The 12,510-nt window shown below is 41.2% G+C and overlaps 1 protein-coding gene across 3 annotated transcripts in view; it reads right to left on the bottom strand.

Moving 5' to 3' along the window:
- KLHL2 (kelch like family member 2) overlaps positions 1–11,830 on the bottom strand; it is a 115,172-nt gene extending 103,342 nt beyond the window's left edge. For 2 of the 3 annotated variants that reach the window (XR_010133531.1, XM_055384708.2), the window contains exons 1-2: positions 11,685–11,783; positions 1,380–1,570 (exon numbers count right to left, since the gene is read on the bottom strand). Coding sequence is in view for 2 of the 3 variants with exons in the window: in XM_055384708.2 (XP_055240683.2) it covers positions 1,380–1,570; positions 11,685–11,765 (272 nt within the window). In the remaining variant the exon portion in view is untranslated. Of the gene's footprint in view, positions 1–1,379; positions 1,571–11,684 lie in introns of all 3 variants that reach the window. The other variant, XM_055384706.2, reaches the window with a different exon arrangement.
- Positions 11,831–12,510: the final 680 nt, after the last annotated feature.

Below are 12,510 nucleotides of genomic sequence, written 5' to 3'. Positions count from 1 at the left end.
CAAACTTCTATAGTCATACGTTATTAACAAACCAAGACAGAGCAGGATTATATTTTATACAAACTTCAGAAACTTAGAATCTGATTTAAATTTTGCTTTCTACCTGCCAGGATATATTAACCCCATATATTTTGACCTATACTAACAAGAGATTAATTGAGATTAATCATGTTAGTTAATAGTTATTGAATATTTACCATACGGCAGCCCTGTGCTAAGTAGTTTACTTTCATTATTTGGTTAATCCTCACAACAACTCTCTGAGCAAATTACTATTATTATCCCCATTTAACAGATGAATAGTTTGAGTAACAGGGTAAATGGTAGGGCTGGGTAAGAGTATGGCCAGTCTGATTCTCCATCTTGTTCTTTTCACTAATTTTTCAATACCATTTCCTACACTGAACAGTGAATATTTAAATTTACATTTTTTAAGCACACAAGGCTATACTAGCATTGCTACATGAATTATTCTTTCAAGACTTAGGACATAAAATTAACCAAAAAAATCAGGGTCCCATGAGGAGGGGGGCAAGAATTAACTGCAAATTAATGAACACAAGACAACTTTTTGAAGCAATGGTTATAAAACTTTATAAATTTAATAAAAATCATTAGATTGCACAATTATAATGGGTGGATTTATGGTATGTAAATTATACCTCAATAAAGCTATTACATAAAAAATCAGGGCACCAATTTTTTAACTAGGCTTAAAAAATGAAGTCTAAAAATATCATACTTGTATATATATCAAAGAACAAGCAAACATCATTATTAATTGCTGCACTTCTCTTCCTTTCCTGACCCATTTCTAAAAGGATGATTCATTTTTAAACATTATCGTTCATTAATTCATTCAGCAATTTTTTTTAGTACCAACCATGTACCAATCACTACTCTTAAGGCACTTGGAATATATCAGTGAATAAAACAAAGATCCCTGTCCTCATAGAGCTTGGAGTCTGGTGGGGGGAAAGGGAAAGACAACACAAGTCAGGGAAGCAACTGGCATGTTAGGAAATGGTGTTATGGAAGTAGAAAAAGCAGGGCAGCGTGAAGAGAGTGAGAAATGTGGGGATGGTGGAGGGGTGTAATCTGCAGTAAATAGGGTGCTCAGGGAAGGCCTAGTTGAGAACTGAGATTTGAACAAAAGACTAGGGGGTGTGGGAACATCCGGATGGAAGTAGTAACTACAGCAAAGGCCAATATGTACCTGGTATGTTCCAGGAACTGTGACCCATGCAGCTTGGGCAAAAGGCTGGGGCTGAGCAGGAGAGTGGAGTGCAGATCACAAAGGGCCTTTTAGGATATCCTAAGGCCTTTCACTTTGAGTGAAATGAGGAGACACTGCAAAAGAGTGATACAATCCGACTTACGTTTTCCAAAGACCACTTTGGCTGCTGGTTGAGAACACTCTACACGGGTCAAAGATGAAAAGGGGGCAACTATTTAGCAGGATATTACAATAATTCACTAAGAGATGACAGTGGCTTAGGGAGGATAGTCGCAGTGGAGGTGATGAAAACTGGCTGGGTTCTGGACATTTTGAAGATACGGCCAACGAGATCTGTTGAAACAACCATATGACATGTCAAAGAAAGTCAGAATGACTCCAAGTCTTTTGGCCTGAACAAGAGAAAGGACTGAGTTTCTGTACATTGAGATGAAGAAGGCTGCAGGTGGAAACTGTTTGAGATAGGCAGAGATCAAGAGCTGTTTTTATACCTAATGGTTTTAAAACATCAGACATCCAAGTGAAGGCATCAAATCACCAGATAAATATTGGAGTCTAGAGCTGGAGAGAAAAGTTTAGCTGGAGGCAGAAACGTGGGAATCACTGGTTACATGGATGGTACACGAAGCCATGAAACAGGTACTCAACATGAATATAACCTCTAAAATTAAGCAAACCCCAAACCCCAGAATCAGCACTAGTTGAAGCACCTGACTCTCTGAGGGCTTGCCTACTACAAGTGCACATCAGTTCTACTTCCTCACCGCTTGAGAGTTTTTAAGGGGCCTAACAAATGAATTAACGCAAGGCTTTACCTCCACAGGGAAAGCCTACAGCTGAAGTGGGAGAATAAGGAGGTGCCACTCTACTCCCTATGCCCTCTTGAAGGTGTGTGTGTAGGGAATTAGTTACACCCAGTCTAAGAAACGAAAAGCACTGATAAGTCTAGAAGCCAAAAAGATGGCAGAACATTCACGTCTGGAGGGAGAGAACTGGAGAAACACTTTATAGTATAAGACAGATATTCTCATTCTACCTGTAAAGGAAACAGTAAGAAACCAGGGAAAGGGGAAACTGAGTAGATATATGCAACCCATGCAAACTTTCTAACCATGTAACACTGCATGTCTATATACGATAGCAAGGTAATACTTATTCTATATTTGCTTCTAGTTTAATAATTTAGAAGGTGCAACAAAGGAAGAATGTTATACTGAGGATTAGCAAAACTATCATAAAAGAATTTTCAATGCTTGAAAGTGGAAGCAAAAGCAACTCTGCCCCAGAAAGAATGTCATGATTTAAGAGTCAGGAGTGTTTATATTTGCTTAAGAACTTAGGAATTAAAATTCCCTGCATTGGAGAATTCACTTTAAGACAGCTGCCATACAACAATCAATGCCCATATTGGTGCTCTCTTAAACCTATTTTCAGCTCCTCCTTTTTCTGATGTACTACAGAAACCCTGTAAAGAAGACTTTATTCAAAGGGTTAAAGGAATAAGTAAGAAAAAACACTGAATTTTGTTAAGTGTTCTCTGTACTGAGAGTCACTTACAAATACATCACCCCTTCTGCAAACGTCCATTTTCAAAACGAATGCCCTTGCCATAAATTTCCATTCCCTGTGTGGCTTTGTGTTAGATGGCTTCTCATTCAGAAGCAGAACAGAAAATGATGCATAATGTCTAAAACTATAGATGTGAGACATGTATACATATATATACTAGGAATAACTAGTTAAGTGAGAGGTAAAGGTTTACCCTTTAGGTTGTACCACATTAAATGAAGAATTACACCTTTGCCCTGCTTCTCTTCTGAAGCAAAGTGCTAGCCTTTTCCAGAAAAGCTTCTCATTCTGAGAACTGTCTCCCTTAAAATACCTGAAGAAGATATTTTTCCAAGTTCCTTTCACCTTTAAGTCTTTATGCAACTCTTAGACTCCTCAAGTAGTCTGGCAATTATCCAACAGCCTGTTGTTATCAACACATACTCTAAAATAGTTGAGGTTTCCCAGGGTTTGGATCCCCGTGTACTGCTATGTTTTATCATAGATATCCTAAAGCCTTCCTTCAGTGACTGACTTCTGCAAATTCCCAGCTGTGGACACAGGTGGCTTCTCAGATGAGGTGACTTTCTGACTCTGCCTAAGAATACACTATTGATGATAACTGAATTCTCAGACAGGAAGAAAATAAAGACTCTAACAGGGCTGTCTCTCTCAAATAGTCAAGATTTCCAAACCAGGCAAAGGTTTAAACCTGCTGTAACAATTCTGAGAACACCACAGAAATGAAGTAAAACTTCTTTAGATATTTATTATTGGCTTTGAAACAATGGTTTTCAGCAGAGTGAAAGAGAAAGATCAGAATCACCCAAGCAATTTTTTCAAGCCACAAATAACCACCCCTTCTCACATGAAGAGTCACACAAGTCCTTTTTAGAATTAGCTATACATACATGATGGCATCTCCAGGAGTATAGGGTAAAGCCAGCAATGCGTGATTTTTAAAAATAATAATAATAACATAAGTCATGTAATATGTCCTGCCACCAACTTACCTCCCACCTCAGAATCATCCCAGATTAAAAACAAATGCTTTAGAAAATATGTTGCATTTTTAGAAAAAAAAAATGCAACTATTCATGTGAATGATGCAGCTGCAAAGTTTAACAGGAGATCAAAGACATTTTGACATTTAGGACATAAATACTTGGCCCTTGGGTGGCCACCATCACTGTTCTCCCCTTTGCCTGTTCACCTCAAAAGCTGCAAGACTCCCCTGCTTGCAATGAGTCACCCACCATTACTCACAAATTTCTGCCAAGTTCACGTCAGCAGCTGTTGTGTTCAAAGTCAACATCCATGCTGTAATGTTTTGAGGTTTCTCCATTACTTTATAATATTTCTTCTATTTCTCTGCTGTCTTCCCAGCCAAACTTGCATTCAGAAGCAGGCATCTTACTAGCATTGCTCTCATAAACAAATCCAGGATATCAGAAGTACAGAGTCAACCATAACTAACATTTTAACTAAAATTTGTTATGTCATTCTACAGTTTCTCAACAAAATACTCTCACATCCTTCAAACAAATAACCACTATATTACTTAGAGGCTGTGAAGGTAGAAGACTTTCTCAATTGGAAACACGTTTGGGTCTATGGTAGGGTTGTGATTTCAATTTTTGCAGTTAGCTAAGGCAAAGAGACACACTACAAATTTTCTTCACATGTCTGGAATTTAAACTTTTATTAGGTATGGAAACAGTAGACTAATCTACAAACATATGTTCATACTACCAAATAAATAGAGCTTTTTAAAAATGTTAACATTTGCCCTATAGACATGTAAGAACTTGGATTAGGGCTTCAGTATGTAGAACTGAATATGAGGTATCTTGTGAGATAAAAACTTCTATCTCTTTTTTCTTTGTATTACTTACTTCTCCAAGAAAAAAAAAAACTTCCGATCTTGCATCAAGTCACAGAATACCTTTCAGACAATATCATAATGCCACTGAATATTTTAAACATATATAGTTAAAAATCATTTTTCCAATTTTCCAGAGCTGAAAAGGAAACATCTAGAAAAGCCTGAATTGCCAAACTTTACTAAAATATATTAGCAGTTAAAAAGCAGAGCCCTGAACTCACTGAAAGGCAGAGGGAGGTATTAAAGAGCACCCTATTCTCTCTGGAGAACTCGGTTGTGCGGCTGTATGTTAAGTGTGTGGGGAAGCATTGGCAGGAGGAGGAGGTTGGGATGTCTGAGGTGGATGGAAGTTGGAGTATAATTGCTCTCTGATAGTAGAACAATGGAGCTGTAAAAAGCTCCAGTTCAACTCAGCTTTCTCTCCCTCTTTCCCTCCCACCTACATGACAAACAGAACACAATCAGGCACTTTTTGTCCCTGACAGTGACTATTACCAGGAAAAGGACCACGGTAAAAGCATGTCTTATGCAAGATCAATCTCCTAAGGAATATTTTATAAATAACTAACAAAGCATTGTCAGAGTGGGATATTTGTGAGGTGCTAAAATAGGGAAAAGGAGGTTGATGATCCATTTCAAACATTTCCATTTATTTTATCACTTATATTTCTGACTTTTCCTTTGCCCCTCTTCCTACTATTGCCATCACTTGGTTGGTAAGGGGGCGGCAATATGACTCCGCAATTCAGTTGACTGGGATACATTTTCCAGCACTCAAATGAAAAGGTACTAGATGAGAACCAGAATCAGAAAGAAGCCCAAAATTGTAGTTCTGTCTATGCCACATACTAACCAAGAGACCCTGGATTAGTCACTTAGCCTCTCTGGGCTTCAGACTACTTATAAAATTTATTTCATAAATATGTCTGATGTGAAACGTAATATGAAAGTCAAAGATAGTAATATCTCACCTACCTATCTCAGGGAGCTGTATAGGCACTAGGCACTATATGAATGTAAACAAAGTTTAGAAGAAAATTGTTGAGTTCAGGATCTAAACTGAATATGCAGATATATTTTTATGGATCTTATTGGCCTTCATTTTTAATTGCAACATTCAATTCAAAGTTAATAGCAATATTCAAAATGACCAAAGCCAATAAATTAAGTATTTAAGTGCTGCCTAGATGCCCACTGCATGCCATGTACTAAGAAGGGTAAGAAACATTAGGAAGGCTGAATTGAGATCTTCCTCCATTTACCATCTAAACAGGAAGGTACATGGGAAACCACTAAGGAATGGCACAAGTCAGTACATAGGTGCAGTGACAAACACCATAGGAATGCAATGATGAGCTGGAATGAGTTGGAGTAAAGAGGAAAGACTTGGTGAAGGAGATGGGGCTCCAATGGGGCCTTGGAGGAACCTCAAGTTGTTGTAACAGGGGAGAGAAGAAGAGAAGCATAGGAAAAGGCTGGAGAATCCTGGCTAGTGGACAAGGGAGAGTTTTAAAAGCACATGATGATCTTGGATATATAGGATAAGATAAAATGATGAAGGGCTGTGACTGCCTGAGTCTCTGGTTTTGATAAGTCACTTCACTTGACTCTAAGATGTTGGAGGGTTAAAACAGTGTGGGGACTGAAGGATGAGGAGAGAATACATAGAGCTCAATAGAAGACCAGTGAAAAAGTTCAGGTATCAAGTGATGAAATCCATTCATCAGAATAGTAGCAACCAGAATGGACACTTGAAACCAAGACCACAGTTCCTGGGGACTGATAAGATGTGGAGGATGAAGAAAGAGAGAGAAATGAAAGACTATTCCAATGTTTTGGTTATCAGGGACCAGAAGAATGGTTATCCCATTGAATAAGTGGAAATGTTATAAAATGAAGTCAGTTTGTGAACAAACATCAGTTTTGGATATATTGGGTTTAGAGGCATGAGCTAAGAGTAGAGATGTGAGAAGTTCAAAATTCCACACCAAAGCACAGACCTAGAGCCCCGACTTAAGATATAGATGGAGCTAGAGCTCAGAGATTAACAGTTGATTGAAAAGAACTGGCCAAGGCCTACTTCCGTGAGGAAATACTGCCCACAAACAGTGATAGAAGTCATGCAAGACAGAAAAAAGTGATACAACAGAGAGATTAGAATCCCAGTTTTTCTAATACTTGATAAGCTTGAGAAAGTAACTTAAACTCTACTTCTTCATCTGATAAATAAGACACCTACCACTATAAGGTTGTTGACAAGACTAAGTGAGATTAAGTGATAAAGTATGCAAATCACATTTAGCAACCTAAAAACCAGAGAAGGAAAACAAGAAAAAGAGCTATCATAAAAAGCAGGGGCTTGTTTTTCAAGGTAAAATCAGAGAATGGAACTGGTCAAAGGAATATTTTAGCAAATGCCAATAGTCTGAAATGTAAGAAAGTACAGTGCATAACACACAAAAAGTTACGGACCCACTCACTGCAGCAATTATCTCATCAAGGGAAGAATTCAAGAATGCCTTTGCGCTTGCTATTCTCTCTCCCTGGAATGCTATTCCCCCTCTGGATTGTGCTAAAATATCACCTCGTCAAAGACACCCTGACCCTATCTGAACTATTATTCTTATTATTCTCTACCCTTTTATCCTGCTTCATTTTTGTTTACTGTAATACTACTAACAATATTACACATTTGTTTGCTATTAGTTTCAATCATAGGAAAAGGAACTTTGTTTTCTGAGATATCCCCAAAATCTGGCCATAGTAGGCACTCAATAAATATAAATTAAAAACTCAAACTACCTCATCATAAAGAGTAAATGCATTTGGATTTGGTAGAACACTACAGAAATGCAACATAAAGTGAATTTCCTTCTCTGGATCACCTTGAAAAAACCTTCCGCCTGATCTTAAGAAAGAAGTTCAGTGGTCTTCATAAGCACTACTAGTGTAAATCCGTAACAGCCATAGATGAGTAAACTTACAGTCACCTTCAGAAAAGCACATTTACTAATAGTTACTGAATGCCTACCATGTACATCAGAAACAAAAGGTTTGGGGCATTTTGCAGGGAGTAGGTGGAGTGATTTCCCAGCATCAGAAATTTTTTAAACTACTACATAAATGCTACCTATTTCCAGAATTCACTTCTCAAGTTCCCAAATGCACCTCAAAGTTGTCTCTATATGTAACACTTCCTTCAACACACATTGATCCACATGTCTCCTTTCACCATTACCTTGTTTGTGGGTCATTATTACTCCTAAATATTTTAAATGTCTTTGTCTATCACTGAGGAGATTCACCTGTGATATGAGAGATGCCCAATGTACATTTAGTTAAACAAAAATAAGAATACACTCCAATGCACTATAACAGACAAACAAATGAATACTGGGTATCCTGTAGCAAGGTTCCAAATTCACAGCAATTGAATCTTAGAAAGAACATTAAAGGTCATCTGGTCCAGTGGACTGCAAATGTCAGGCTTCAATGAACTTTTTACTGATCTATGTCAAAATGAGGACAATGTAATAAGTTTTCATAAGGCTAAGTTTTTTAAATTTAAAGACAATCCTTTAGTCAGATTATATTCTTCCTCATATTTGAGGAAGGATATTAAAATGTTTTTTTTTCATGAAAAGATGGTGATAGTTGATCATTGTTGTTGCATAAATAATTCTTTTACTTAGCAAAACAAAAAACTTAGCAATTGTTAGACTTCAATTGTTTTTTTCTTTTTTTAATTTTACAGGTCAGTTAAATTCAAAAATGTGAGAACCTCTGCTCTAATCCAACCAATTTTCTGCTGCCTAAATGCCTTAGAACATGGTCAACAAGTTGTTTTTCTGCCTATGCATGAACACCTCTGACGACAAGTCTCTAGTAATGTGGAACCATCAACTGAAAAAAGATATGGTTCTATCTGAGGGATGTTTGCTTAGTTTTGTGAAGGAAAAGCAAAAAAATCAAGGCTTACAGAGAGTAAGCCGACTTGTGAAAATGGAGCCAGTAAAAAAACAAGTGCCAAGAAAACTGATCAGTAACAGAAGATCAGAGGGATGCACTCAGGCCTATACCTCACAGTCTTCCTTCAACTTATTATGAAAATCCTTTATACAAATAACTATAAAAGCCAGACTGTAAAATACATTCCTGAGGTCAGGGCTGGTCAATTTACATTTCCTTTTGCACATCTCAGTTTACCATCTGAAATTCCTTTACTAATCTACATCTAAACTACATCTCTCAATTTACTACCTGAAATTCCTTTACTAATCTACATCTTTTAGTTACACATCTTTCAGGTTTGATCAGAAGCAAATGTAACACAGTCTCAATATCACCCAGACCCCAGAATTTAACAGAATCTAAATGCCACATATACTCAAGTATGCAAAAAACAATAAGCACAAATATATAGTCCAACGACAATTTTTAATTATATGAGAATTTAAAAGGATGAAAGTTGGAGGCAAGGAATATAAAAAGCACAAAAGATCAAAAGCTAATTTCAAGGAGTCCATCCTGAAGGAACCAGGAATGGTGGGTACAGATGCCTGACCTCCCTCCAAGACAATGTGCCAACAGGCCAGTGGAGAACAAGGTGGGATCTGAGAACAATGTAAATTTGGATGTTAAAAGAGAAACACAAGCAAAAGCACCACGCACAGTGCCAGGCAGAGATAGGCATTCAAATATTTGCACATTGAATGAATTAATAAACAGACACCTACACAAAGAGAATCTGGGGCCGTGCTTCCAACCATACCATAAGGCACTTTAAGTCCAGGTCATCTTTCTTTGACTTAAAGCTCAGGCTAAAAATCTAACTTCATGAAAAGCTGAGTCTTCCTAATAGTTTCCACTGGCCTCTGTTCTAGCCCAGCTCTGGCAGTGAGGCCGGGTAAAGTTCCTTCCTAAAGACACTGCCTGCAAGTCTCAAATCCGGCGCACGGGATCCATGGTGGAGGGATGTTAATGGGAGTGGAGGCAAACAGGCCAAGGGGTGGCAAGGAAAAAAACTATTTCTGATCCACAGAATGGCAAATAACACCATAACGAGTTCTTGAATTAGGTTTAATCCTGGACAGAACCAAATGAAAATAAAAACCTACTTGTATTTATAATTAAATAGACAGAAACAATGAAAAAGTCTCACCAACTTTAGCCACCCCTGATTGAAAGGAGTTTTAACAATTCTTTCATCCATGCTGGCATTCCAGGTTTTCCATTATATCTCAGCCTCTCATTGTTCTAGCACTATTGATGGAATCTCAATGCCAAAAATGGCGCTGGTCATCAAAATTATGATTAGCTGATCTACCCGAGAGTCAGCTTATCAATGTTTCAATGCATACATCAATTCCATTTTTTATTATTTCAATTTAAATCATCTGTGTTTCTATTCCCTCCCTCCAGAGCCTGCTTTCCCACACCCTTCTTTTCACCTGCATTCTAAGTATTCTCTTGTTCTTTCCTTTAGTTCCCTCTGTTCCAAAAGTAAAAAGGAACTGCAGCAACTTATATAGAAGGCAGGTTTACTACAGATAGCATACCTACATGTTACATATTATATACCATATGTTGTCTAAATACAGCTAGCATATCCTGCTTTAAGTGCTTCTGAGCCTGGGCAGACCCCCGTGTGCTCATGCTGCTGATGTGAACCATCCACCATCATATTTCCTAGGGGTTCAGGTGCCTTCCTCCAGCCTGCTGAAGAACATGACCAAATCTCAGAGCCCTCAAAGCCACAGCTATCGAGAGGTGACTAAGCCCCTGCTTCTGTCAGCCCAGGAAGGCCAATTCAAGAGTCTTATCTACCCCCTAGATTTCCACGACCTGTTCCACTCAAGCTAAAAATTCTGAAACGCACTTTTAGAAACTGTCGTTCCAGAATCCCATTAGCTCTCCTAAAAGGGCTGAACATCAAAAAATTATTCAACCCAAGCCAAGTATCCTTATTTTGGCTGGAATTCTGCCAAATAACCACAAGAGACTGGTGCGGTACAATCGGCATGGAGTGAAGCTTGCCAAATTTGACCGGAGAACGACAAGCCTCCATGAATAAGCTCTCATGAAAAGGTAAACCATTCTTCAGGATGAGGTTTGTCTGCGATTTGAAAAGTCAGATTCAAAGGACTCTTGTTCCTTCCTAAGAGAAGAGGGAACCAAAATTGAAATTTTCGAAACTCCTGGGTATTTACAGTTCACTTTTACCAAGATAAATTCATAAACAAAACTAAAAACTAAAATTTAAAAAAAACCCTTGTTCTGAATAATGCAATAATGTCTTCTACATAATGTTTCAGCTATTATTTCTAGAAAGTAATTCTGTTGCCAGTGATCTTGAATGTACTTGGGTACCAAAGAAAAAAGACACCTGTGCCTGGCAGGTCGATACGCTACTAATTTGCCCGAGGTACGAAGGAAACAGAAGATGCTGATTTCTGGATAAAACGTTCTGCAGTGCCAGGTAAAAGAGGTCACATGCCCTGAACGGCCGCCGCTCATTTAGAGTGATGCAAAAGCTCCTCAGATATTAATTTTGTTAGAAATTCGGGGAATCAAGCAACCTAAGATCAATTCATTTAGACAGCAGGTGACTGGTACTTTCCAGTTTCCTTTTTTCAACGGACTCAGTGCATCCTAGCCTGATCTCTTATAAAGGGGTAGGCAAACTGGGCACCAGGTGCCCATGCATTTCAGGGAGGTACACACAGGACCTGCAGGGTCACCCATGCACAGCCCCACCCCGAATCTTCTATCCGCCCGAGATGGGGAAGACCCTTCCCCAGAAATCCTGGGCAGCGTTTTAAGTCACCGCCTGGCCAGGCTGAGTTTCCGTCCGCGTCCGCTCAGGACTGCGGGCACAGCGCCTCGTCACGCCCCGCATCTCCCACCTCCCGCCGGCCCCGGCGGCTGTCCCCAGAGCTGCGCCCGCGGCCGGCGACACGCGCCGCAGCGGCGCGCTTATCCGCAGCGGCGCAGCCCGCCCGCCCGCTCACTCACGCGGGAGGCAGCGGCGGCGTCTCCATTGTGGCTCCTCTCGGGCTTCAGAACGCAGGCACCGACCAACACAGCCAGCACCATTCCAGCCGCGGACGCCGGCACTGCCCGCCCGCCGAGCCGCGTTCCATCCGCCCCGGAGGGGGCGCCGCGCTCTCCTCACCGCGCGCCACCACCTGCGGCGGCGGCCCCCGCGGCCATGGCCCGCTCGGCCGGGCGCGCTCCGTCTACTGCGCGGCTCCCGCGCTCGCCCGAGTGCGGGGCGGCGGCGACGGGACCGGCGGGCGCGCGGGCTCGGCCACTTCCGGGTTCGGCCCCGGCCGGCGCCGACGCTGTGACGGGACTGCGATGCGGCCTCCCGCGGCGGCCGAGTACCCCTCCCTCGGCGCCTCCCCTTTCTCCTGCTGCTGCCGCTGCCGCTGCCGCTGCCGCTGCTGCTGCTGCTGCTGCTTCTGCTTCTGCTTCTGGAGGCGGGCGGGCGGGCGCCAGCCGGGTGCGGGGCGGGCGTGCGCAGACGCTGGCCGGCAGGCCGGGACGCGGGCGGCGGCCGCCCACAGCGGGTCTCTGGGTCGCCGGGACGGGGGCGCTGGAAAATGGGAGCGGAGGGGGTTCTCCGTGCAGAAAAAGGGCGGCCGATCCCACGGCGTAATAATGCTCGGTATCCACTTGCTGCTCTGCTTCGCGGGCGTGTACACGTTATTCTTTTCATTTGTGCCTGTACCCAGGGAGATGGGAAGGGTAGGCATAACCAAGCAGTGTCCTTACAAATGGTGGGACTGAGGCAAGAAGAAGTGATTTGCCTGTCTAGTGTCCCAGGCAAGAAGCTGGC

This window comes from Gorilla gorilla, chromosome 3 (assembly GCF_029281585.2).
Source record: "Gorilla gorilla gorilla isolate KB3781 chromosome 3, NHGRI_mGorGor1-v2.1_pri, whole genome shotgun sequence".
Classification (NCBI taxonomy): Eukaryota; Metazoa; Chordata; class Mammalia; order Primates; family Hominidae; genus Gorilla; species Gorilla gorilla.
This window is presented reverse-complemented; position numbering and strand designations above follow the sequence as displayed.